Here is a 25,259-nt window from a genome sequence, read left to right on the forward strand (position 1 = left end):
CCTCACGTACCTAAGGTTCGAGGGCAATTTAGAGATGCAGCCCCTCTCGTGATGCCAAGCTTAACTTGCCTCGGTATCGGCACACGTTTCGAATACGGCAGCTCTTCCTTTTGCTTGCGGCCGAACGGCTTGTCCCTGGCAAACCGTCATAATCAGATGGCAGCCATACAGGACATATTTTCTATACTAATTCTTCCATTCTCCTTCCTCCTTAACTTTTTACTCTACATGTACCACTTTTCTTTCGAATTACTTATACCACATTATGTCGACTCTTATTAGACCTCCGCCTGTCGATCCTTCCAAATCTGCAATCGAGAATGTCCTCGAGTTGACCCAGCTCTCTGATATTGATCCTAACCTTTTCACCAATACCCGTCCTCTATGGCATCCTCCTGGCGCACGAGGCGTGTATGGTGGCGCCGTAATTGCGCAGTGCTTGAGTGCCGCGCAGAGAACTGTTTTGAAGAATTTCACCATCCACTCGATGCATTGCTACTTTGTCCTTGCGGGCAATTCCGAGATACCCATCGTCTATCACGTCGAGCATGTCCGGGAGGGTAAATCCTATGCTACAAGGACAGTACAAGCGCGCCAGAGGGGGAAGGTCATATTCACGACTACGATGAGTTTCGTGCGGGAGGATAGTGGAGGAAAGGTTCGGGTGGAGCACTCAACTGAAATGCCTGATGTGCCACATCCTATGGAAGGTAACGATGACTTAAGGTTCCTTCAAGGGATCGAGGGGCCTCTTCAGAGTCAGAAGATTGACATATTAAACAGTACGTATAGCCATGAACATTTGGTGCGGAGTTTTGCAGCTGATAGAGAACTATGCTGACCTCATTCAAGATAATTCGGCGCACCCGCATATCAAGAAGACGAGGCAATGGATCAAGGCACGAGGGAAGATATCACCAGCCGGAGGCCACGAAGCACATCTCTCTGCTCTCGCATACATGTCCGACAGCTACTTCATCGGAACAATAGCACGAGTACACAAACTTTGGCGATACTCATCCGCACGAACAGGCAATAGCAAATCTACAATAGATGAGGAAGTTCTGAAAAAACTCCTTGCCATGGATGGTGAATCGCTTAAGCGAGTGTCTGGCATCGGGGATCATGACATCCAACGGCTTCAGCGGTCGCGGAACGGGGAGGACTTATCCCGAGAAACGAAGCCAGAAGTCGGTATGATGGTCAGTTTAGACCACACCATATACTTCCACAATCCAAGAGAGTTTAAAGCAGATGAATGGATGTTCACCGAGATGGAGACGCCCTGGGCCGGCGATGGACGTGGTTTGGTCTTTCAGCGGATTTTCTCAAAGAATGGCAAATTGATTGCAAGCTGCGTTCAAGAGGTAGGAGCGTTGACTCGAACTTTTGCAAATGAATCAACTGACACTTGCAGGGTGTTGTGCGACTGAAGCAACCGACAGATAGCAAGCTATAACGTGAGAGGTAGTCGCTCGTATCATTGCTTACTCGGCGCGTGTTCTGCTTGAGTTTGACAGATTAGACCTTACTTCTAGCATTATTTGGTGTTTAGCTTGCTAAATGTATGACATACGACGCGTAGAGCTTCGGAGCTGGAGCCTTTCGGAAGTGGGGATTTGGCAGACAATAATTAAATGTATATTACCACCGTAGATCTCCCCACCATTCCCAGATTTCGGGGGTTAATTGGCAGCTACATGACAAGCTAATTTGTTGCATGGCCGTTCCTGAAGCCGATTTCGGCCAATGCAGGAATACGTAGGGAAAAGGCGGGGGAGAGGCGCATGGCGGAATTTGACTCATCAGAGAAGAGAACAGGTTTAAAATCGTCATTAAGAACACCGAATTTTCCCCTCTGTCCATGCCAATCTACCACAACTCCTCCTTCCTTTATTATTGTCATTACGAGTTGTTTCCTCCCAGGATGCCAATGCTTGCAGACCCCTCCAAGAAGTATCGTCGCTTCGAGCCGCTGCATCTGCCAAACAGGCAATGGCCGTCCAAAACCATCGACAAGCCGCCGCGCTGGCTGTCCACCGACCTCAGAGACGGCAACCAGAGTCTAGCTGATCCAATGGTATGCATTTAGGCATGTTAAGTGAAAGTGTATCGCCCAAATTATTCTGACTTGCGCAAAAAGGACGGCGACCAGAAATGGCGTTACTTCCGGATGCTGGTAAAGCTTGGCTACAAAGAGATCGAAGTCTCCTTCCCTTCAGCGTCGCAGACCGACTTCGACTTTACACAAAAGCTCGTGCGGACACCGGGCGTAGTGCCTGATGATGTCTGGCTGCAGGTCCTCTCGCCATGNCGCAAAGAAAGTCCTTCTCCATCTCTACCTTGCAACGAGTCCATGCTTCCAGCAGATAGTCTTCAACATGGACAATACTGAGAGCAAGTCTCTGGCCGTTGAATGCACACGATATGCGAGGTCTATTACAAAAGATGACCCCAGCCAGGCGGGGACCGAGTGGGCATATGAGTTCTCGCCCGAAACATTTTCTACTTCGAATCCGGATTTTGTGCTTGAGGTTTGCGAGGCGGTCAAGGCGGCATGGGAGCCGAGTGTAGAGAATCCTATCATCTTCAATCTGCAGCCACGGTCGAAATCTCTACACCCAATTTGTACGCTGATCAGATTGAATATTTCTGCCGAAATATTTCAGAGCGAGACAAAATATGTGTCTCTTTACATCCTCATAATGATAGAGGCTGTGCGGTCGCTGCGGCAGAGTCAGCGCAGATGGCGGGTGCAGACAGGGTAGCAGGTACTCTTTTCGGGAATGTGAAAGGACTGGCAATGTGGATCTCGTTATCCTCGCTCTGAACATGTACACCCAGGGAACACATCCCGGAATTGACTTCTCTGATCTAAAATCGGTCATTGACATGGTCGAGACGAGCACCAAGATCCCAGTACACCAACGCGCCCCTTACGGTGGTCAATTGGTTGTTTGTGCATTTAGCGGCTCACATCAAGACGCTATTAAAAAGGGATTTCAAGCTCGGGAGAAAGCCGGCGCAACCTCTAAAAGTCCATGGCAAATGCCATACCTCCCTCTAGACCCTCAGGATATTGGTCGAACCTACGAAGCGGTTATTAGAGTTAATTCCCAGTGCGGGAAGGGAGGTGTGGCTTGGATCATTCAGCGCCGCCTGGGACTTGACCTGCCTCGTGGCCTACAAATTGCATTTTCAAAGATCGTTCAGAGAGAGGCCGATCAAATCGGACGGGAGCTCTTGCCAAGCGAAATCACTAAGTTGTTCGAAGATGCTTACCATCTTAAAAAGAATCCAAGGTTTAGTCTTCTTGACTACGACATTACCAATGACCGCTCGGTATCACCGGCGCCTCCAGAGCAAGGGAAAACCCAAAACACAAAAAACCTCCGAAGGCTGTTCCCTGGTGTCATTGAAATTGACGGTCAAGAGCACAAGGTCAAGGGTGTTGGTAATGGTGCTATCTCGTCTTTAGCGAATGCTTTAAAGACACTAGGTATCGATTTAGATGTTGCAGATTACAAGGAGCACGCCATCGGTGAGGGTAGAGAAGTTAAGGCTGCAACGTACATTGAATGCACGGCTGCAAACTCGAGTCAAAAGGTATGGGGTGTGGGGATTCACGAAGATGTCGTTCAAGCATCCTTGATCGCTCTTCTTTCCGCAGCCTCATCGGTATGGCTTCATCCCTTTTTATAAGGCTTGCCGAAGTTCAGCCCACTAATTTTCAACAGTTCCTTTCAAGTCGGCCGAGTACGCCAATACCATTCCGTCCGAAAAGATCAAACACACTAGACCTTTCCAGCCCAGAATTATCACCACTGAGACCTAACGGCGCACTAGAAAGCCGCTCTGACTCTGCTGATCACCTTGTTGCTCATTTAGAGACACAGGTGGATAGGACCCATTAACAATCTTTCACGCTTTCAACTGAACAAAAGTTAATGTCTTCGTTTCACTTTGTTTATCCGGAGTTAAAGCGAAAGGTGGTGCATATTTGAACGGGATGGCGACATTTGCATTGGCGTTTACAAAATTTATGCCCGCTAATGAGCGAGCCCACATGCGGCGACAGACGACGCAATGCTTACTATTGCTGAAAATTACATACAGAATGAAACTATTTTCTCGCGCATATCCCACTTGGAACTAGACAAACTTATGAGACGTAGCTATTTGTCGTTGCCACACTGGACATCACCCTCTTTGATTAGGTTTCCAAGCGCCTTCAGACCTAGAGTATCATCAAAACAATAGTATAACCCCTGATTGATTCTTAAGAGTTTGCTTTGGTAGCTCTACGGGACCTGTCTAATGTGTTTTACGGAGTTCCGCTGACTGAGCGAGAGGCTCGCAGCCCATAACCCGTATTGCTTCTGTGCCTCGGTACTGTAAACCCCCGCCTCGGTCCAATTCGGCGCGTGGTTGTTAGCAGCACTGATCATTGAATCCCGAGTCATTTTACTGAACTACCTAATGTCTACCAATTATTGCCATTCAAACCTCCTATCTTCAGGTTCGTAGTCATTCAAAGACTCCTTAATCTTCATCAATTATGGCTGAAGCAGACGTCAAACTCGAAGACTTCAAGAATATCTTTTCACTAGAAGGCAAGGTTGCTGTTGTCACTGGAGGCTCGCGAGGATTGGGTTTGCACAGTGCTTCGGGGTATGCCATGGCTTCCAGCTCGACCTTTTACAATACTTACTAAATGTCATGCTAGTCTACTACAAGCCGGCTGCTCTAAAATCTTCATAACCTCGCGGAAGGTTTCTGCCTGTGACGAAGCTGTTGCTGCCCTTAATGCCCTTCCTAATAAACGTCCTGGCGCCATCGCCATCCCCGTCCCCGCCGACAGCTCGAAGATTAGTGAAATAGAGAGGCTAGTTAAGGAGGTGGAAAAGTATACGGACCATGTGGATATTCTATTTGCCAATGCAGGCGCGACGTGGGGCGCCTATTTTGATGAACACCCCGAAAACGCATTTAGCAAGGTCATGGATCTGAACGTTAAAAGCGTATTCTATACCATTCAAAAGTAAGTTGAAGGTTCGCTTCTTTGAAGAACAGAGGGGGGTATGTTTCCCAGAGATATAGACTAACAGCTAGATCAGATTTGCACCATTGCTAGAGAAGAGGGCAACGGTACAAGATCCTTCTCGCGTTCTGGTTACTGGCTCTGTGTCTGGCATTGCCATTGGTTTGCTAGGACCCAATGCCACGTACTCCTACTCTGCCTCGAAAGCTGCCGTCCTGCATCTAGCGCACAATCTAGCTGTAGAGCTAGGCCCGCGGCATATTTTAGTCAATGGCATCGCGCCAGGCTTCTTCCCGTCTAAAATGGCCAATGTATTGATGGAAAAGAGTGGTGGGACAGCAGCTCTTTCGAAGGCCAGTCCAAATCGGAGGCTAGGAAAGGCAGAGGATATCGCAGCGACAGTGGTGTTTTTGTGCAGCAGGGCAGGAGGCCATCTAAATGGAACCACAATTGTGTTGGATGGGGGAATGGTATGGGGAGCTAGTAGATTGTAAGTTCTGTGCACACAATTTCAGTCTTTAGCTTCTACTATAAGCATATCTAGTACTAGAAGATTAGGAATCACCAGTTCTGTCCAAAAAAATTCAGTTCCCATGCCCAGAAGCATCCCTTGTGCGTCAGTCCTTACACATCTCCCTGTGCTTCCTTCATTTGGAATTCCCATCCCATGCATACCCCTGTATTCTGGACACCTCAGCAGCTCCCATCCCCTCAACACATCCACCCTCTTCTCTTCCGCAATATCCCATATGTCAACCTTGATTGATCTACAAGTCTCTTTCATTTCTTTCGACCCCTCTGTACTACTTGCCGCTTCATCTGCCATATCCCATCCCCAAGTCGACAAATCGCCCCTGGACATGTGCTTAAGTAGGTCCTGCTCGGCAAAAAACTCGATATAGGAGTCGAGAGTTGCAGAGGGCGCTTCCATGAAGAAACATACGTCAGGGTCCAAACCGGTAACCTAGAAGACATTGAGAACGTCGTGTGCATCGAATTCGGTGAGGCCGTAAGGAATGATGACACGGACAAGGTTAGAGTGGCAATGGTAGTCATAGAAGGTAGATGTGAGCATTTGATTTACTATTTGGCGTTAACGATATGAAAAGCACTCCTCAGGTGTGGCAGAAGGAATTGAATAAACTTAAACCTTCGAAAGGCATTTAGCCCCTGCTCCTCTACTATGCTCTCCCGCTTCTCTTCTCCAAACCCCGCGCAGAGCAAGACAAAAGCAGAATCCAAATACCAAGATGGTGTGAAAGAGGCAAAAGTAGCGGTTAGGCATACCGTAAGGATCGCACCTTGTCCCTAGTAAATCATGACACCGTCCTCCCCACCTTGTTCTCTCGCCCCTCCGTAGCCCATCCCCCCCCTCACCACCCTTTCGCCAAGCCCACATCTATCTCTAATCACTCCGCACAACGGCCTCATAAACGGTAAGCAACTCCACAACCTATCACCCTTCCTTAGATAACTCCCTACAATTGCCTTGTCCTCGCCGCCTAAACCTCTCACGCGGATCTTGCGCATTCCAGATATTAAGGTCTCCAACTTGTGGACCCAAAGGCGTTGAGAGCCGAAATATGCAAGTCGCGGGCACACGGAATGCGAGGCCGGAGCGGGGCGGGATGGTAAGAGTTTGAATAAGGGTACGGGGGCTAGAGGCGATTCGGGCATACAATGTGCTTGGGGGATGGAGGGGTGAGTTGGCGGAGCGTCTAGATGCGCGACATCAGCAGGAATACTTCGAGGTGTTTTAAACCCGCTGTGGTAGACGAAAGGGTCCATAGCGCTTTCAGGCGCGCGCTGAGTTGTAAGTCGTTTCGGTTCGTGTTTTTCATGAGAAATATCGCCGATGCGGCTCTCGGGAGATTAGAAAGCCTTCACAGCAGGAGAGGCAGAAATGGGGTGACCAGTGGATCTTGTCCATGGTGGCTTACTAGAGCCCTTTACGGTAATTTCGACTAGTAACATAACATTGAGAGATGAAGGACTGTGTACACATACTTTGATGACGTATTACGATCCTCGCTGTTGGAAGAAGACACTCGTCGTCTTAGAATCTTGCGCTGAGGTGCTGAAGAATTGCTGGGAACGGTGGGTGATTGGCGTTTAGTCTGTTGTTTGCCTAGAAGAAGACCCGCAAAGAAGGAGCCTCTATCCCCTAGAGAATCAAAGACATATTTAAGAACCCGGAACGCTCTTTCATATGCATCGTTTGGATATGGGAAACCGAAAGGCCCTCCGTCGTATTTGCAACCCTGAGCAATGTGATCAACTGTAATTATCCAATTGCGCTTGTAATCTTCGAACGTATTTGCTGGATCCAAGTGATCTTGCTCAGCGACGCTCCTAATTGCAATTTCAGCGCAGGGTTCCTTTAGCGTCACCTCGACCCTGGAACCAAACTGTTCGACTTGCTTTTCGTCCAGGTAAAAGGCGTTCACCCATGATTGTAAGTGGGGAAGGACTCTCTCAGAAGTCACCCAATCTTGTAAATCGGATGCGGATAGATAGGGGATTGTATGGGTGTTTGACGAGTAATAATGCACCTGGTCACTAAAGTGTCCGCGGCCTTTGACGGCTGTGATTGAGGACGCTGCGTTCGCCTGGAGGAGCAGCCTTTAGCCTCCGTCTGGAAACTGTGGCTGGTGGGTACTGCGCGGAAAGCGGGTTTCAAGGTCGGGATGTTGTGTTACGCGGGAGCAAGAAGGAACGAGAGATGAAGAACAAATTAAAGATTTAACCGCAGAATTTCGCAACTGGCGTCCTCCACCAACCCGCTAAAGTGGCCATGAACAGCTCAACATACGCATCCCTAAAAAACCCTTTCATCCAAGGCCTACACTCTAGACTGTTCATAGAAATGACATCGTTGATCCCAGACACGCCTAAAACCAGGTTATGAGCTTGATTGAGACTACCATGAGAAGAGTATTTCCAACCATAACGGCGAGAGCCACTGGGGCTATGTAGTGCATGGGGGATCTAGCACTGTTGAGAGCTAGAATCCGAGTCAACTATTCGCAAAGCCCAGGATGTATATCTAACGTGAGTAGGCAAGCAAAATCGATTTGACTACGAGAATTGTGTAAGAGGCCTACTTCATCCACTCACCCACCAAATTTTCGAGCATTGCTATCATCTCAGCTTTCCTATTTTCATCGCACCAACTCTCTTCTATGCTGGATCTACAGATACGCTCCCAATCATCAATATCCAAATCGAAGGCCTCATGGATGGCGCAATAATTGTCTAGTACATACCCTCCAAAATATGCAGGATCATCGCTATTTATACTGAATTTGATGCCGGCATCCAAGAATTTGCGAATAGGGATTTCTTTTAAGGATCCAACGCACCCCAGTACGACGTTACTCAATGGGCATATCGTAAGCATAATGCCGCTTGCTGCAACCTGCGCCATGAGCTCCTCATCATCCGCAAGACGAATGCCATGATCGATGCGCTCGATGCCTAAAGTTTCAAGCGCACTTGCGATAAAGCTGGCAGGGCCTTCTTCCCCGGCGTGAGCCGTACGCCGCAGACCTTGCTTCGTTGCTTTCTCATACATATCTTTGAACAAGTGTGGCGGAAATCCGAGCTCACTAGAATCTAGCCCGATTCCCTTGATGGCGCCATTGATATAGCTGGCCTGGATTTCCTCTTGTTCAAATATCGCTAGACATTCTGGTACTGGGAGATGCCGCAGGAAACAGCATATTAATTCGGTTGTAATACCAAGTTCACGCTGAGCACGACCCCGCGCAGCATTGAACCCATCCAAAACTGTCGAGTACGATACGCCGCGGGACATGNGGGCTTGTGGATCAAAGAACACCTCGGCATGTTGGACACCATCAGAAGATGCATGCTGGAAATAGTCCCATGCTACAGCTTCGAAATCATCTTCATGGACGAGGACGGACATGCCAATGAAGTAATAGTGAAGGAAATCGTCGAGGGACGAAAAGCTATAAAGGTCAGCCAAATAAGCTCTTTAAAGATATTCCAGCAGCTATAGGGGAGGTCAAGGCAATCCATGCTATGCTGTTATGCCGATCTTACCGTTTGTACCGGGCTAATAACGCCTCGTGAGAGTTGAAAGCCTCATCGTCTAGAGGCAAGCTAATTGCATTCCGGCTAGCAAGTTGGAAGAGAAGAGATGGCGCTAACGCACCCTCGAGATGGATATGTTGCTCGCATTTCGGAAGTTTTTCCAAGAAACCGTGAAGCTCGGACTGGCACATGGAGGCGTCAGTTCAAAGAACATGTAGGAGAACTTTGTCCGTATTGATTTCTCAAAGGATCATTCAGGGCCTGTCCAAAGGGGAGATCGTATTTGCGAAGGAAAAGAGCCGTGGTTAACCTTAACTTCAGAAAGCAATTACGACGTTACCTCGACAATTGATAAGAACTACTTCAATCCGAAAAACCGCACAGCCACTTGTACAGTTAATTAGGCGTTGTCTTCCTGCACGGTTCTAGAATAGTAGTGCCTGCGTGTCATCGTGAAGCTTAGATAGCGCTACAAAAATCTCCACAGGTTTTCGGGAAAGGTACGCGGATTTTGCTGAACACTGGAATTCTCCGAAATCCGCTTGCTCCTAATTCAAGCTTAACTAAGGAAATGCGCGTGTTTTCCTGTATTGGAAACAATAACGTGACCGCCCATGCGCGATGACACGGGCCGAGGAATTCTTACGGCATTTCCCAGTTTCATCAGCAAGTTCCTCGAAGAGCTTTGCCTGATCCGACGGGAAGTTCCAGGACTAGCGCTCTTTTAAGTAGGTGGATGCCGCAAACGCCCCCACGGAGGCATCCATGATTTCTTCAAGGATGCAATCATGAAAAGCACCAAAAAAAGAACTCATTATCGCGAGTGCATGACAGAAGGATCAAAAGCATGCGTAAATCACTCACACGCTTCTCATCCAAGCTAACCGGGCATATCGGAACGAACACGTGATGCAGCCTTTTTACGCCTTTCCATCAACTTTACTTTCGGAAATAATAGTGACTTTAAGTAGCTGCTAAAATATGGGCATTCGAGTTGCATTGAGACGATCAAGCCTTCTTAAGTGATGCGCTAAGCGTAGCACCCGCTGTACACCCATCTTCTAGGCAAGTTACATCGATGAAGCTTGGGCTGCCCATCGTGTCAGAAACTTGTTTGAGCGGTGGACAGGATCTCCTCGATTTGCTGGTCCTCTGATCAGTCAAATATCAATGGGGTCTAAGAATTCACATGTCACAACAATCCATAGTGTAGATCTCAGCTACAGCAAAGTCGCTACAAGGGAGGCTCTTTTGTCTGCTTTTCGAAAGTGGACAGGCAATTTGCTCCTCTAATCATAATTTATTCAGCAGGATCAAAATCATGCCAGGATTCGTCTATTAGCCTGAAAGAGCCCGTCCTTATTGCAGTCAAAACACAATCCACACGAAAGCTTTTGCCGGTGTACGTGTAGATCGGAGCGTGTCTACTCACCTTCCCAACTTAACCTGATGTTGCTTCGGCCATGCAGCCCATTTGTATATGTGACAAGGGTCGAAACACCTCCCCCTTTTCTAGTCCCTTGTGGAACTTTTCTGAATACTGGGCGATGGTCAAGAGCGATTCCTTCTTTTGCCTATCTGCTAGTTCCTATGTAAAACCTTATAAGTGGCCGGTAGTAGCCATACATGTACTTTCCTGAAAGCCGATGACAGAAGTGGTCCGGCGATCTCAACCGAAGCAGGTGCAGATTGACAGGGAAACTGACTGCGTGCGCCGGGTCTGATCCAATAACAAACTCGATCATTCAGCGGCAGAGCCGGGAGGCATCCGAGCGGCCGGGAGGCTCCTGCGTGTGCAAAAAAGATGCAAAGAGACGGAGATCTGCAGATCCGTCATTGGAGATCGCCACTGACGGTGCCCTGTGTGGAAGTTGGTTGCATGCGGTGAGTGGTCTGAATATTGCAGTTATCTCAGCCAGGGACGGCGGAAGACGTGGCCAGGCGAAACGATTGTTGACTTGTCCCAGCACCTAGCAAGCCGAGGTAGCGCCGGGGTTTTTGTGGAAAAGGGCAGTTTGTGGGCGGTACGGCAGATACTAGGTCGCTCACCGATGTCAGACGCCCCGAAACCGTGCCTTAGCGCGACGAACGGCATTGCGCAGGGCAGGGCACGGCTCCAGCGTTGCCGGGAACGGCGATTGAGCCTCTTGAGACACGCCGCCGAAGCTTTCGCGTAGCTCTGGTTTGCAATGGTCTGCAATGGTCTGCAGTGGTCTACAGTGGTCTGCAGTGGTGTGCGACGGTCGGCCAGAGGTGCGCAAATTGTTCGCGTCGGCCCTTCAAAGTCTAGATGGGCCCCAAGTCCAACTATTGGGTCCTGACACGTCCGTCCGCAGTGCCAAATGCGGCGGAATGGGGAGGGAGGCGTGCCAAGGCGAGTCTGGCCCATTCGATTGGAACGCTAGAACGCGGCGAAGAAACTCTTTCCATGCACCCGCCCTCCAGCCCGCCGCGTTCCACCAGCGCCTGGCCAGGCGAGACATCGGGTGAACGTGGGGAAAACGTGGTCGCGTTGCTAAACGGGAGCCACAGTGGCATGATAGCTTTTGCTTGTGGCTAGCTCACGCTTACATCCCCCGGTTAGGGGCTCGGCTTCCCGTGCCGCCAAACTCTGCCTCCCGCCAAACTGTGATTGGCATCCGCCCCTGGGACGCTCGACAGACTATTAAACGTCCGCGCAGTTGTCAGCTGCAGTGCGCGGCTTGTGGGACGTTGGACGCACGCCTGCAGCAGACTCTTGCCGACTCCAGCTTGCTTGAGACCAGCGCGGTGGAGCAGCTGGGCGCTCTCTGTGTGCTATGTAGCCGAGATGTCTGTCTTGCCCTGCGGGATGAGGGCCGAGAGGCAAGGGCACTCCCTGGTCAGTCAATCGTCTTACGCAGCCCTATCACTCCCCGAAACCGAAAAGCAAGAAATGCGCTTTCAGGTCACCGAACACCCAAGACAACGCCTAGGCGCCCTGAAGAATTCTCGGCACCCGTGGCCAGTTCCTCGAGCCGCAGGGATAGACACAGGGATAGACGAGGCGGGAAGCAATTATCACTTGCGCCTGTGTTCCAGCAAATCCCGTCACCTGCCAGCTACATCCCTGACCGACGGGGCCTTACCGCACGTCTGCAGGTGCATGATTGATGGCTCCGTCTGTTCCGCCGCCGTGGAGTATGGCGTACGCGCAAGGCGAAGGCTGGCATTTGGTAAAGGGATCTTTAGAAAAATCTGGATCGCCACTGAAGCAGCTGTCAGAACTGAAACTATCCACCCGGATCTTCATTCGGCAGTCGACCGGTTCACTCTACTCGTACTTCATGCCTAGCAGTCGCCTCCCTGCGTGTTACTTCCACACGTACGCACCACGAGAATCATTGGGCTTCAACGGAGCACGATATGCTGTCCTACCTTGTTAATCAACATGCTGCCGACCGTTGATGGCGGCAAAATACTTTGGTGAGTCCCCTTCTGGCTGTGGCGCCGGACGCCACAGCTTCCCGTGCCGACCTCGAATGGGATTCGTGAGAAAGTGGAGTGTTTACTTGAGTAGTTTCAAATCTCCCGGATTGCCTTGAGGAGATCCCAGCAGCTTCCATCAACCGACGTTTCCCACTGTCTCTTTACAACATTGCGGCTGCGCGCATTCAAGACTAATTCCGCAGAAGGCTGCAGCGAACATTAAAGTGTGGCTCTACCATATCTGACCTGCGCTGGAGGCACCATCACCAGCATTCGGGGTCTGGGTCGATCATCAGGCGTAACGTCGCCCAGTTTTTGACGTCAAATCCTCGTCTGAGCCTATCTCTCCTCACGCCAGCGATCAACTCTCTCTCTTTTGTAATAGGTAGGCGAGATCATCTCTCACATCTATTCGCTACACTCTCCGCCACCTTCCCTTTCATCTCACACTTCTGCATCTAACCACTCATCTCCAGAGTACAGCACCGCAAGCCTCTTCAATCCCGAATCACCTAGCCTTTCTCTTCTTTGATTTTACCAGGACGTGCGTCAGCCCTGATTCAATTTCAGCCTTTCTAGGCGGTTTCTTTGCGCGCTGATCTGGCCGCGTTGATCTGTTTTAATCAGAGCGGAGCAGCCGAACCCCGTCCAAAAACCTGGCTTGTTCGGGTCCATCGGCTGCCCAAGGGTTTGTCGCACCAAGGGCAAGCTTCCTTCAGGCAAGGCCCTTCTAGTCGGCAAGCCTGGTTGGCAAGATCAAAAGTATTCCGCCCCCTCCCCTCAAGCCTCAGTGATGCAACAGGACAGTTCGTTCCCATTGGCTTAATCAAACTCCTGGCTTCGGAAACTTTCCAGTCTGTTGGGCAAGTCAGGGAGGTTTTCGGTTGATGCCGAGTACGACGGCGTAAATACCCCACAGTGTCCTTATTCATCTATTCAGATATAGCTGCGTCTACTTTCCTTTCTTAGCGGATATGGATGGTACTGTTTCAAAACCATATCAAAGCCACTCTCATCATCATTCAGTTGGGATGCACTCTTCCTCTTCAGTCTCCTCAAATGCATCGCCGCAAAGTATGATACCACCCGCCAATATGTTTGGAACAGGAGCCCCAGGGCGCCTTCCTAGCCTATCCGTCCCGTCTCATCAACATCAACCCGGGACAGGGTCTCCAGGGGGCTACAATGCGACCACTTATAGTCAATCTTATGCCGCTTCATCGGCATCTCCTAGCACAGCCTCTGGCAGTTTACAAGACCTACCTTCAAACGAACCGACAATACCTACTTCTAGCATCTCTCCAACACGCATTTCGGCTGATAGTCTGAGCGCACAAAAAAGAGCTTATCGCCAAAGGAGAAAGGATCCAAGCTGCGACGCATGTAGGGAGCGAAAAGTCAAGGTGAGCAATACATCTTACTCTAACTTTGTGCAGTCGATGTGCTGTTCACAAATGGTGAATATTTTCCTTTTGCAATGCGAGCCTGCTTGAGTCAACAAGTGCACGCTGAGTTCCTTCAATGCCTCATGTATAACACCAAGGGGATCGGATTGAAGTCACTCGCTGTTTGCCGAGAGCAGGGCTTGAATAATAGGACTATCGCGATAAATGTCAAAACATTAATTCCTCTGTCGTTACTGAGCGCTCGTTAACTCTCTCGGCTGGCCCTGGTATCGAGACTAGTAATGAGAAAGGGGACAACTATTCTGTTCCGGCGCTAATTCGCTTTGCAGTGTGATGCTACAGAAACCTCACCCTGCTCCGAGTGTTCTAGTCGTAGCCATAAATGTCAATTTACAAAGGAGACAAATCGTCGCATGGAGTGTTCTAGTCGTAGCCATAAATGTCAATTTACAAAGGAGACAAATCGTCGCATGGAGTGTTCTAGTCGTAGCCATAAATGTCAATTTACAAAGGAGACAAATCGTCGCATGGAGTGTTCTAGTCGTAGCCATAAATGTCAATTTACAAAGGAGACAAATCGTCGCATGTCTTCCATCAAGTAAGTTTCGCCATCTACATGAACGTGCATGTGAGTGCTAGAGAAATCCTGCTTACTCTAGAAAAGACAGGTACAGGATCTTCAGAGTCAGTTAGCAGAAGCCAAACATCAGATCAACCATCTGCGATCACTGCTTCACGAGAGAGGTGGGGACCTCGACCGCAGGGCAATGGAGATGCCATTGCTAAAGCTTCCCGACATCATACCGAATCTAGAACGAAGGCAAAGTCCACCAACAATGAATAACTTCGACCACGTTCGGAAGAATATACGAATATACGGTCGAGGGATATTCAAATCCCCGCCTCCGTATCGACAACTCGCTTCTCAGCCCTCTTACTCGTCCACCCCACCCCCCTTGCCTCCGAGACAAGTTACAGATCGACTCATTTCCCAGTTCTACGATTCAACCCACAGATCATATCCCTTGATCCACTGGCCCACATTTCAACACGAAGTTGAAAAGGTATACTTGGCAGGGAGCTTTCACGCCATGCCTCAAGTATGGGTGGCGTCATTNTTCGCTGTTCTGGCTTGCGGCACTCTTCAAACTTTGGATTCTTTGCCACATTCTCCAAAGGCCGAAGTTGAAGGCATGTCATATCTTGACACATCTGCTCGGGCGTTGAACAATTGGACAGATGAAATGGTGATCGATCATGCCAGAGCGTCATTGCTAATAAGCATATTTGCCACAGAAGTAAACTTGAAGTCTGCTGGGTTAGTGTGGCTTGGTTCTGCCGTCAGAATTGCGCAAGATATAGGGCTACACTGTGAGACCGGGCCGTGGCCCGTTGTGGAAGGAGAGATACGGCGGCGGGTGTGGTGGGCTATATATGCCTGGGATAGGTAAGCAGTAAACTCAGTACCCTAATGTGTGGTCTCTAATGCAGTTTAGGCTCTTGTCCTTAGAACTCGGGCGTCCGCTATCGATAGACGATGAGGACTGCGATGTCGGATTTCCTTCTCCCGTTGACGACCGATACATTCAACCTCAGGGCATTATAAGGACGCCTGCTAACTATGCCCCACATACTGGTCTTGTAGCCGCTATCCCTGTTGTGCGCTTCGTTTCACACTTGAAAAGGACTCTAAAGACAGTCAGCATCGCAACCCACACGCTACAGACATACGACGACTACTTCCATGGAATCATGTCATCTTTCCCAGAGCCCTGCCACGCAACCACTGATACGTATTTGGATCCTGTTTTGTTGTCATCTGTATTAACCTTACAAGTCGCTCGTTTTCACTTGTACCGACACAATCTCTCTGTAAGCTGTCGGCCTGCAGAACGGGCAGACGCATTACGGCGCTGTGCATCCGTGGCACAGGACACAGCAAAATATATCTCCCGCAGCCTACAGATTCCACCAGTAAAGATTGAGCCATCTGACTTCTCTGAGTCGCCTAGTCAGGGCTGGCGAGCTCGAGTGCTTTGCTCCGCATCAAATATGTTGTGCACCCATTTGTGGCGATGCATGCTAATATTATGCCTTCGCGCCGACTATCATGCCGCCCTCACTTGTCTGCGCCTCAGTTCTGCTATAGGAGACCTACGCAAAGTAAACGTGGCATGTGGGAGGAATCTATCCTTTTTCCTTGACCGCCTGATAGATCGTATCTGCAGTGGCAACGGTAGTCATCACCAGCTCGAGCAGGACGAAGAAATACTAGCATATGTCAGCGGCGACATGCAGGGGTGTTTAGAGAACTCGTGGGTATGGACAGGCAGTGAGATCGGTCTGAAGTTGAACACACCAGTCCTCGCAGTGGGTGATCCACATTCGAGGGAGAACGGGGAGACATTCGAGGGAGTCCATCTACCACTCCGCCCAAGCCCGTTGCTAACTGAAAAGGAGTCAAGAGAATGGGGTGGGTGGGAACGTATTGAACGCATGATAGGCCAGCTTATGGAGGAACAACGCACTCGACTTGCCCAGCCACCTCCGTACTATCATAGGCCGCCACACAACCCCGGAAAAAGAGTACATTTGGCGCTGGATGCGGCAGTGCCGGCTTCCGTAGCTGCGTCGATGGCACCGACTTCAACGAGCACCATGAGTTCCGTAGGCTCATCTCGCATCAGCATTGCAAATATAATCTAGAGTCACGTTGGTTCCAGCCCTATTTTCCTCTCGATTAGGGTCATGGCAGAGCGGCAACTCTAGAAGCTTCCACGGCAGCAAGAGGATTTCCCTTGGCCTGTCCCGACCCTTTCCATTTTCCAGGCTTGAAGCCGTGCTTTCTGTTGCTTGGTAGCTGGTACACTTAGAAAGTGTTTAGCGTAAAACGACCTTTCGTATGTTTCAAGAATTTCTTTCATGTCTTAACTACAGGAGGCTTCGAAATGGGGTAGCAATATCCTAATGAATTTTTTAGTACGGCATCTGGATATTTTGGGCTGTTAGTCGTCTCGGTGCGGGCTGTAGTATGTTATGGAAGGGTTGAATAATGACGAGCGCCGAGTACGATAATGAGGTATGGAGGTCACATGAAATGTAACATTAATGCATAAAGCTGCGGTATAATCATCTGATTCGTTAAACATGGGGCTCCAGCTTAAGATACTTTAGATCTAGAAATGGCTTCGGCGTAAAACAATGAATCATTTTTACTTCCCTGTTGTCATAGCATTACCGCTCTTCTCACTGGGACCAAAATTCAACAGACCAAGACTTGACATTCGGCAATTCCTGTACCTACTTGTCACTGCTTGTATTATACCAGTATGGGGCGGCAATAAATAAGCGAGCCGGCCTCAGGCGGACCTGGCGGGCAGAGCGGGGCATCTCCCCTCGTTCCCATGCAGTAAAATCTCCGTGACAGATCGACGTTGTTCCAAATCGAGAAGGCGTTCCTATTATATCACGTAATCTGCCACACAAACGTCGTGTCATGCTGCAAGAGGCACAATGGCGGCCCTGACGTTACAATTGGCACCCGCGACGTTAAGCTCGCGAGGACGGTGTTGATACTCCTTTGCTACACGAATTACCCGCAAAGAGGGGTATGGTGGGGAGAAGCTCAAGGCCTGTGATACAGCACCATCCGATGCTCTCATTCTCATTCGACATGCGCTTGCGTTGATATATAAAAAGCACTTCGAGAAACTGCAGCGCGTGTCCGGAGCGTCCGGTATTACTCGTCCCAGGATCCCCAAAGCAGCCCCTGCTTGCTTGCAGGTGTGACGCCATGCCGATTGGCGTGCAGGATCAAGCTTCAGGCCGACTGGGTTTCGCAAAGCTTGGTTTACTTGCTCCATCTCCCCCGCAGGATTAGAACTCTACCTCACAACGAACTTCACAAAAGCTCTCACGCTCTCCATCTCCAGCTCCATCCCCGAGCGATATTACAAGCAACAAGCTAGCTACTCAATTGGACATCCCTCTGCTCACTGAAATCATGGTTCATCTCGCCAGGATCCCCACAGACAAGGATGTCACCGCCCCGCTCGTCGACGGGCTTGAGAAGATCAAATTCGATGATGTCGGCCAGGATACCCTCACTACGTCCGTGTATGGCTCGAGGTTTGCTGCTGAGGATCTTCCTAAGTATGAAATGCCTGAGCGGGAAATGCCAAAGGAGGTGTGAGTATTACCCCTCCATACCACGCCATCCGCAGCTTCCCGCTCATTGATTGCAGCGCATATCGCATGATCAAAGACGATCTAACTCTCGACGGAACTCCTACATTGAACTTGGCAAGCTTTGTCACTACTTACATGGTACAAAATAATCCTCTTAGTTTCTATTAAGCCATAGGAAGTTAATCCTCAGTAGGAAGAAGAAGCCGAGAAGTTGATGATCGAATGCTTTTCCAAGAACTTCATCGGTCCGTATCTATTTACCCTTGACATTCAAGCACATTTGCTAAGCCGGAATAGACTATGAGGAATATCCCGTCTCCGCAGATATCCAGAACCGCTGCGTATCTATGATAGCCAGGCTCTTTAATATTCCTAGCCACGATGAAAATACCAATGCTATGGGCACCAGCACAGTTGGCAGCTCAGAGGCTATCATGCTTGGGGTGCTTGCTATGAAGAAACGTTGGCAGGAAAAGCGCAAGGCAGAGGGCAAACCCATAGACCGCCCGAATATTGTTATGAATTCTGCAGTTCAGGTCTGCTGGGAAAAGGCTGCTCGATATTTTGATATCGAAGAAAAGTAAGCATTCCCTATAAAAGAATCCACAATCCACTAACAACTAATTAGATACGTCTACTGCACTGCCGATCGATACGTCATCGACCCGAAGGAAGCAGTTGATCTCGTTGACGAAAATACAATTGGTATATGTGCTATTCTAGGGACCACGTATACCGGCGAGTATGAGGATGTCCAGGCGATCAATGACTTACTTATCGAGAGGAATATGGACACCCCAATTCACGGTTCGCTCTCATGGTCCTCCGATTAGTCAGTTGTTTGCTAACCTTACACAGTTGATGCTGCCAGCGGTGGCTTCGTTGCACCTTTTATTAATCCAGGTCTTCTTTGGGACTTTCGCCTCGAAAGGGTCGTTAGCATCAATGTCTCGGGGCACAAATACGGCCTTGTTTATCCGGGCGTGGGTTGGGCCGTTTGGCGTGATCCGGAATATCTTCCTAAGGATCTCATCTTCAATATCAACTATCTTGGTGCCGACCAAGCCTCCTTTACCCTTAACTTTTCCCGCGGTGCCTCTCAGATCATTGGCCAATACTACCAAATGATCAGGTTGGGGAAGCATGGATATCGTTCCATCATGCTGTATGCCGTTGCATTTCCCCCTTTTATACATATTTCTGCGATTTTACTAACGATCCTAAAGCAACCTCACGCGCACAGCTGACTACCTGGCAGCTAATCTTGAACAACTTGGTTTCATAATCATGTCCAAGCGTGGAGGCAGCGGGCTTCCCCTTGTTGCATGCCGCATTGATCCCTCGAAGGGTAAGGTATACGATGAGTTCGCCATTGCACATCAGCTACGAGAGAGAGGTTGGGTTGTCCCGGCCTACACCATGGCGCCGCATAGTGAATGCCTTAAGATGATGCGTGTCGTCGTCAGAGAAGACTTTACACGTAGCAGATGTGATGCTCTAATCGCGGATTTTAAGCTCGCATGTCAAACTCTGGACGCTATGGACAAGAAGAAGGTTGAGGAGCATCAGGAGTAAGTCATATCCTCGCCTTAATATATCTCTCAATTTCCTTTCTCTTGTACATCTATCGACTCGTCTTGTCTATTCAGTGTTTCTTTGTTTTGTGTTGCAAATTCCTAATACGACCGCACCCTTCGACCCCTCTTGTTTTAGCAATAGGACTAATCAATTTAGACATTCTAAACGTTCGAAACATCGTGCTACTCGCACGGGTCGCCATCACCACATCAACAACCACTACTCGGATGAGAAACACAGCCTTCAGGGCAAGACAGGCAAGACACATGCAGTGTGTTAGAAATTTCTTGCCTCAAACTTGTAGGGCTTGTCATTTTATTACGGCCAAGACAGGATAGGTAGCAGGGCTCTGACCTACGGGGTCAACTATCTATGCGTGAGTGGTGGGAGAATTTGTTCGAAAAGTTTGTGGGTGTATTTATGATTCAAAAGCTTGGTTGGATCTGGCCATACAACTCGTGGTGCGTTTTACACCGCATGAGGCCGGATTTGCCTTGCCTATCTTGAAGCTGCGAGTTGAACGAGCAATATCTATTTCCTCGATATCTGTGGTTACCTTGGGGGTAACAACGGAGCACTGAACGGTTGGGTGGTGAGAAATAGGTGCGAACTCCACTTGGATAGAGTACCTTAGAATATAGCACATATCTCGTTCATGATAAAGGATCGAAATATCTCAGGCGGCAATGTCGACACAACACATTAAAGATATGCGTTTGTTTAAGTATTCGTCACCGCTTCACTTTCATAAGCATCTCAAGGGCCCAAAGACACTACGGATATTAGACAATCGCTATCCTGATGGTAGATCGACCGAACCCAATTTAGATATACTAGTGACGAAGGCCTAGAATTCATATTATCAAGCTATTGCAAGGGTACAGCGCCAAGAAACACCAATTAGTTGGCTCTCTCAAGCGTATACTAGCTCTCGATTGTGGAAAAGCGTGTCTACAAGTTTGCGCCCCGCCGCTTTCCTCCGCCTGCCTGCTCAGATTTCAAGGCAGCATCAACGATTTCCATAGCATGGCATAGCCGACGCTCTTGTAGTCTCGGGGCGACAACTTGGATGGAGAGGGGGGTGTTGAGGTACGTGGAGCGGTCCACCTTTGTCCCTGTCCACGATCGTAAGCAAAAAACCCTGCGGTGCATGGTGCACGACCCCGGAATTGAGGTCAAGAGTAGTGTGGCTAGGCAAATTACAGACTCACAAGGCTTGCGATTCATCTTATCCCCGACGACAGTGGTGGCGTATCGAGCACTTCGCCCTGCATATCCTTCGCGCCAAACATTCGTACGGGGATCACGCCCGCAGGGTAGTCGAGCGGCACAAAGGAGCTAGTATAGCTGACGCTGTTCCAGCGATCGATAGGTGGGACGGGGTGCGGGGCAACTGGGCAGATAAAAGCGTCAATGCTCCGTCTCCGCCCTGACCTGTCCTTCCGTTTTTCGCGCGTGCAGCGAGCGGACTTGATCGAGCGTCTTTGGAGCCATGCGTTTCAACCGCGTGGAGAGCCAGGGTGAGAGTGGTTCGGAGGTCTGCTCGAGCAGGTCAAACATGTTGTTTCCACCGTCGATGCTGAAGAGGGCATTGGCGAGAGATTGGCATTGCGAAAAAAGCGGTGTTATGTCCATCTCGACGACTTCAATCTTAGAAGCGCGGAGGGTAGAGACAACTTCGTCCAGGAGGTGTTGAATAGGTGGGAGCGGATCGATAACCCCATCGCGGCGAACTATACCAATAGTCGGGCAGGATTTTGATATAGTGGAGAGCGACATCCAGGGGCTGGGCAATACGTCTGGGTCTATTTCCCATGGACTTTGGCTAGACACCGCGCTGAAGAAGAGCTCTAGGTCTCGCATGCAGTGCGCGAGTGGTCCTGCACTGGCAGGTAAGGCCATCTTGGAAGAACCTGGCAGTACTCCACTCTCTTGTCTTGCATATGGTATCCTCTGCCAACTAGGTTTGATACCGTAGAGTCCGTTGCACATTGCGGGAATTCTGATGCTGCCTCCCACATCAGTCCCGACGCTTAGCACAGAACCCCTCATAGCAATGAGAGCGCCTTCACCACCGCTACTCCCACCAACCACCGTGTTATACGGGTTTAACACCCTTCCGAATACGTTATTATGAGAATCAGGCGCCATTAGTGTTGCGGAACGTTTGTCTTGCAATAAAGCACGGCGCCAGCGTTAAGGAGGACGTCGACTAGAGCGGAGGCGGTTATGGAGGGCCGGAATGCAAGAGCAGCGATACCGATAGAGGCGTCATAGCCAGGGATCTTGAAGGTGTCTTTGAGTGATACGGGAACGCCATGGAGAGGGCCTATAGGTGGATTACCAGCCTCGAGGTGTGCGTCGAGTTAATTAGCGCGGACGAGGGCTTCGTCGAAGAGTATTTCGGCGAGACAATTCGTCTGGATGCGTCAGCGGGCAGTACATAAATGTAAAAGTGGGTGAGATATGGCATACTAGTTGATGTGCAATGGCTGCTCTCTTCCACGGAAGACCTCAGTATCTTCCTAGAAAGTCGATTTGCGGGAGAGGTAGTATACTTTACAAAATGCCTTTACGACGTTAAAGCTCTTCAGGCGACGATTTGAGATCTCGTGAGCCAATGCGGTTGCGTCGTATTTCTCTGTAATCTCGAGTTCTTGGTCATTGAGCAAACCGCATTTGCGGGGAACTCAACGTAATTAGTCGAATCTGGCGGAGGTGAGCTCAAGAGCCAGCCTTTTGGAATTCTGGAGGCCTGCTCGTCCTTATTTTGCCAGGAGACCAGCTGCCACTTCTCCGGCATGATGATGGCTATCGGTGAAGAAGAGATATGGTAATTTAGCGTGTTGATGACAGTTATTGCAAACAAGGTTACAGCAAAGAGAAGCCGAGGTTGTAAGATATCTAACTTCTTCAATCATAACAAAAGGGAAGGGTATCAAATGTTTATCTCAACACTACTACTTTATTTTCCTAAAAAGCCACAGCTTTGAATTAAGACTGTTCCTAAAATTATGTAGAAGATTGATTTCCTAGAGCGCTGCGCAAGAAATTTACGAGACTCAATCTGGCTAGAAAAAGAACCTGGAGCAAGTCACCGTCACTAACCCCTCCTACAGAATGCATTTATTTCCCAAATAGCCACCGCTGCGTGTTTACTACGCCCCAATCAACCCTCAAGTACTTCAGCAGCTGCGGTGGGATCCAATCTCAGCAACTCCAACTCAAAGTCTCCTAAAGGTTCCTCCAATATGATCTTTCCTTTCGCCTTAGGATTGTTCCCATTATAAACCCATTTTGCCGTTTTATTTGATGCACTAATAGTGGCTCCAGCATCACTGCGTTGCTCACCATTGTCGAGCACCCACTCTTTCATCAACGACTGCGGCGCATACGCTCCTTTGTCTTCATATCCCTTTCCCCCCATGCGAAGGCGCGCACGTACAGAAGCATGCACAGTTTCGTTTGTATTCTTCAGGAGATCTGGATCCTCCTTTCCGGTAAAGTAGTTCATGCGGTGATAGATGTGCGGTGTGCGTGACTGCCGTCCCGCTATGCTCTGCGGGAAAGTGCACGAATTGTATAATCTACCCAAACCCCATCCACGTGAAAGGGGGGTTTTCTGGCTCGCATTATATTTCTGATTTAGGTGGAACTGTTTCTCAAGGTAACCAGGCTTGAAATCAATCCATTGCTTGAGGTTGGACATCATCCAGGCCAAGGAGATGTCGGCTATTCCAGTATCATCGTAGCTACCCCCCACGTTTGAATGGACCCCGGGAAACCAGACTTGCTTGAGCACAGTAGTGCAACTTTCCGGCTTTTCCCAGATAGTGGGCGAATAGGGGGCTCGTTGTTCGTCCAGGGCTAGGGCATGAAACGCGTGTTTAATGTGATTATCTATTTTAACATCAAGGAACTTCGAAAATCAGTCGCGTTCGATTAGGAGAATGGGCGACCTGCCTTGTATTCATGAAGGAAATCTGGTAAGCCCAGTTTTTTAAGAAACGGTATTGTGGGAATACCAAGAGCGCCTTCAATGAATGTAAGCAATTTTACAGACGACTGGAAAGACAACTTACCGACGGTGTCCCACACTCCAATTGCCTGTATCTCGACATCCCGAGTCAATCCTCTCTGTGTTGCTATCAGCATAGGCAATCTTAAATGAGGTGGTGGTCAAACCTTTTTGAGCTCGCTTCGGTAGCCTTCAAGGTAGCTCTTGATGTCGTGTGGAGGAGATTCGATAGAGAAGTCAGGAATATATTTTAATATCATCGGCTTGTAATTTTTTACGCCAGCATTCTCCCAATCTTTGAATATCGCATAGAACCAGGGCTAAAAAGGTATTGTTAGTCAATTTAATATAGAAAAGCAATGGTGCATTGTACCATTCCCTCTTTCTCTAGCAGCCCTATCCCGCCAATTAGCCCCCCAATACTCCTTGCGGTAAAAGCACCTCGAGAAAAGCCAAGTAAGAAGATTGAGTCGCCTGGAGTGTAGTTGTTGGAGAGAAAACCGTACGCTTCGCGAATGTGCTCCCCTATGCCCTCGCCGGTACCGCCGCCAACAAGCCGCTCGAGAAACGTGCTGCCGTTGCCAACACCAGACTGATAATAGACAATTTGGGGATGATGGCCCTTATCCTCCGCCAGGATGGCTCGCCCTATCCTAGTGACATTGGAAGGGGTTTGGAGATGGCCAGGTCCCCCAAACCAGGAGCCTTTAACCCACCCATTGTCGCTGTCCTGATAGGTATTAGAAGTCAATGGCAGTATCTATATGGAAGCGCGCACCATCCATGTCCCTATCGTAAATTAGCCTAAGTTTAGTGAGAGCGTTTTGGAATGCCATTTCCTACCGTCACAACAAGCAATGAGTTTCTTGGGTCGTTTAAGAGACTGCTCTGCCATGTTATCTCCGATTGCCGTACTCGAGTATCTCGCACTTGTTAAAACGTGATGAGGAGGAATCAGGAATGCGTAAGAGGTCTGTGAACTTGGTTTGAATATACGATTGGTGAAGCTTCTAAAGCTCTTAGAACGGGAAAGAAATGACGGAACTGTACGAAAGTATGTGCTGCAGCTATTAACCATTAATTTCCTATAAGCGTAGGATGATATTTGATCAAGGGACGTGTATAAGCGCTAGCATATGAGAGTGGTTGGAATGGTAATCCCAACCGTAAATCACTACTATTATTATAGCAATGGCAACTTGAACTGGGAGGGGAGGGAGCTATTAAACCAGGCTGAGCGCCCAAGATATATGGATTAGCTGGATGATCCTGGTGGGAATCGGGAGCGCTCTTGGCACTGGAGGATTGCAAGGCGATCCAAGGCAGCCAAGGCGATTAAATGCGATTTGTGGTTCAGGTTGCTTCTTGCAAGCGCTGAGCCACCCGGATTGGTGGCACCGGGAATGGCTTGGCAGCTAAGATCAGAGATCGACGCACGATTCGGGACTGATCTGCTCGGAGCCTGCAAAAAGCTACGCAGTGGGCCGCTTTCGGCACGCCGGCCTGGCAGCTGAGCATTGCC

General features: G+C 49.3%; 8 protein-coding genes across 8 annotated transcripts; 5 read left to right on the forward strand and 3 right to left on the reverse strand.

Moving 5' to 3' along the window:
• Positions 1-127: 127 nt before the first annotated feature.
• Positions 128-1,649, forward strand: K441DRAFT_186058 (Thioesterase/thiol ester dehydrase-isomerase). The gene is made up of 2 exons (XM_067640402.1): positions 128-782; positions 853-1,649. The coding sequence occupies exons 1-2, from the start codon at positions 266-268 to the stop codon at positions 1,431-1,433; spliced, it is 1,098 nt and encodes a 365-aa protein (XP_067501652.1). The 5' UTR covers positions 128-265; the 3' UTR covers positions 1,434-1,649.
• Positions 1,650-1,927: 278 nt separating this feature from the next.
• Positions 1,928-3,914, forward strand: K441DRAFT_688461 (2-isopropylmalate synthase; the record flags this gene model as incomplete). Its single annotated transcript, XM_067652192.1, has 6 exons — positions 1,928-2,080; positions 2,144-2,324; positions 2,374-2,568; positions 2,601-2,788; positions 2,845-3,678; positions 3,738-3,914. 6 exons carry the CDS (start codon positions 1,928-1,930, stop codon positions 3,912-3,914), a joined length of 1,728 nt encoding a protein of 575 aa, XP_067501653.1.
• A 532-nt stretch (positions 3,915-4,446) lies between these two features.
• K441DRAFT_706805 (oxidoreductase) lies at positions 4,447-5,642 on the forward strand. Its single transcript, XM_067653684.1, has 3 exons — positions 4,447-4,671; positions 4,727-5,041; positions 5,118-5,642. Exons 1-3 carry the CDS (start codon positions 4,559-4,561, stop codon positions 5,533-5,535), a joined length of 846 nt encoding a protein of 281 aa, XP_067501654.1. The 5' UTR covers positions 4,447-4,558; the 3' UTR covers positions 5,536-5,642.
• A 2,419-nt stretch (positions 5,643-8,061) lies between these two features.
• On the reverse strand, positions 8,062-9,291 carry K441DRAFT_679079 (adenosine deaminase; the record flags this gene model as incomplete). Its single annotated transcript, XM_067651221.1, has 3 exons — positions 8,062-8,087; positions 8,159-9,015; positions 9,110-9,291. The coding sequence occupies 3 exons, from the start codon at positions 9,289-9,291 to the stop codon at positions 8,062-8,064; spliced, it is 1,065 nt and encodes a 354-aa protein (XP_067501655.1).
• A 5,215-nt stretch (positions 9,292-14,506) lies between these two features.
• Positions 14,507-16,659, forward strand: K441DRAFT_679080 (uncharacterized protein; the record flags this gene model as incomplete). Its single annotated transcript, XM_067651222.1, has 3 exons — positions 14,507-14,551; positions 14,622-15,400; positions 15,450-16,659. The coding sequence occupies 3 exons, from the start codon at positions 14,507-14,509 to the stop codon at positions 16,657-16,659; spliced, it is 2,034 nt and encodes a 677-aa protein (XP_067501656.1).
• Positions 16,660-17,956: 1,297 nt separating this feature from the next.
• Positions 17,957-19,716, forward strand: K441DRAFT_679081 (glutamate decarboxylase; the record flags this gene model as incomplete). Its single annotated transcript, XM_067651223.1, has 7 exons — positions 17,957-18,141; positions 18,198-18,279; positions 18,335-18,386; positions 18,439-18,721; positions 18,770-18,948; positions 19,000-19,306; positions 19,368-19,716. 7 exons carry the CDS (start codon positions 17,957-17,959, stop codon positions 19,714-19,716), a joined length of 1,437 nt encoding a protein of 478 aa, XP_067501657.1.
• A 954-nt stretch (positions 19,717-20,670) lies between these two features.
• On the reverse strand, positions 20,671-22,522 carry K441DRAFT_688467 (amidase signature enzyme; the record flags this gene model as incomplete). Its single annotated transcript, XM_067652193.1, has 8 exons — positions 20,671-20,860; positions 20,959-21,158; positions 21,190-21,890; positions 21,980-22,067; positions 22,101-22,139; positions 22,195-22,218; positions 22,278-22,367; positions 22,415-22,522. The coding sequence occupies 8 exons, from the start codon at positions 22,520-22,522 to the stop codon at positions 20,671-20,673; spliced, it is 1,440 nt and encodes a 479-aa protein (XP_067501658.1).
• A 157-nt stretch (positions 22,523-22,679) lies between these two features.
• Positions 22,680-24,934, reverse strand: K441DRAFT_663376 (uncharacterized protein). The gene is made up of 7 exons (XM_067649185.1): positions 24,581-24,934; positions 24,516-24,526; positions 24,111-24,467; positions 23,905-24,057; positions 23,802-23,856; positions 23,683-23,753; positions 22,680-23,638 (listed from the first exon to the last, which is right to left on the reverse strand). The coding sequence occupies exons 1-7, from the start codon at positions 24,630-24,632 to the stop codon at positions 22,889-22,891; spliced, it is 1,449 nt and encodes a 482-aa protein (XP_067501659.1). The 5' UTR covers positions 24,633-24,934; the 3' UTR covers positions 22,680-22,888.
• Positions 24,935-25,259: the final 325 nt, after the last annotated feature.

The sequence above is a fragment of the Cenococcum geophilum genome (assembly GCF_001692895.1).
Source record: "Cenococcum geophilum 1.58 unplaced genomic scaffold K441scaffold_33, whole genome shotgun sequence".
Taxonomy (NCBI): domain Eukaryota; kingdom Fungi; phylum Ascomycota; class Dothideomycetes; order Gloniales; family Gloniaceae; genus Cenococcum; species Cenococcum geophilum.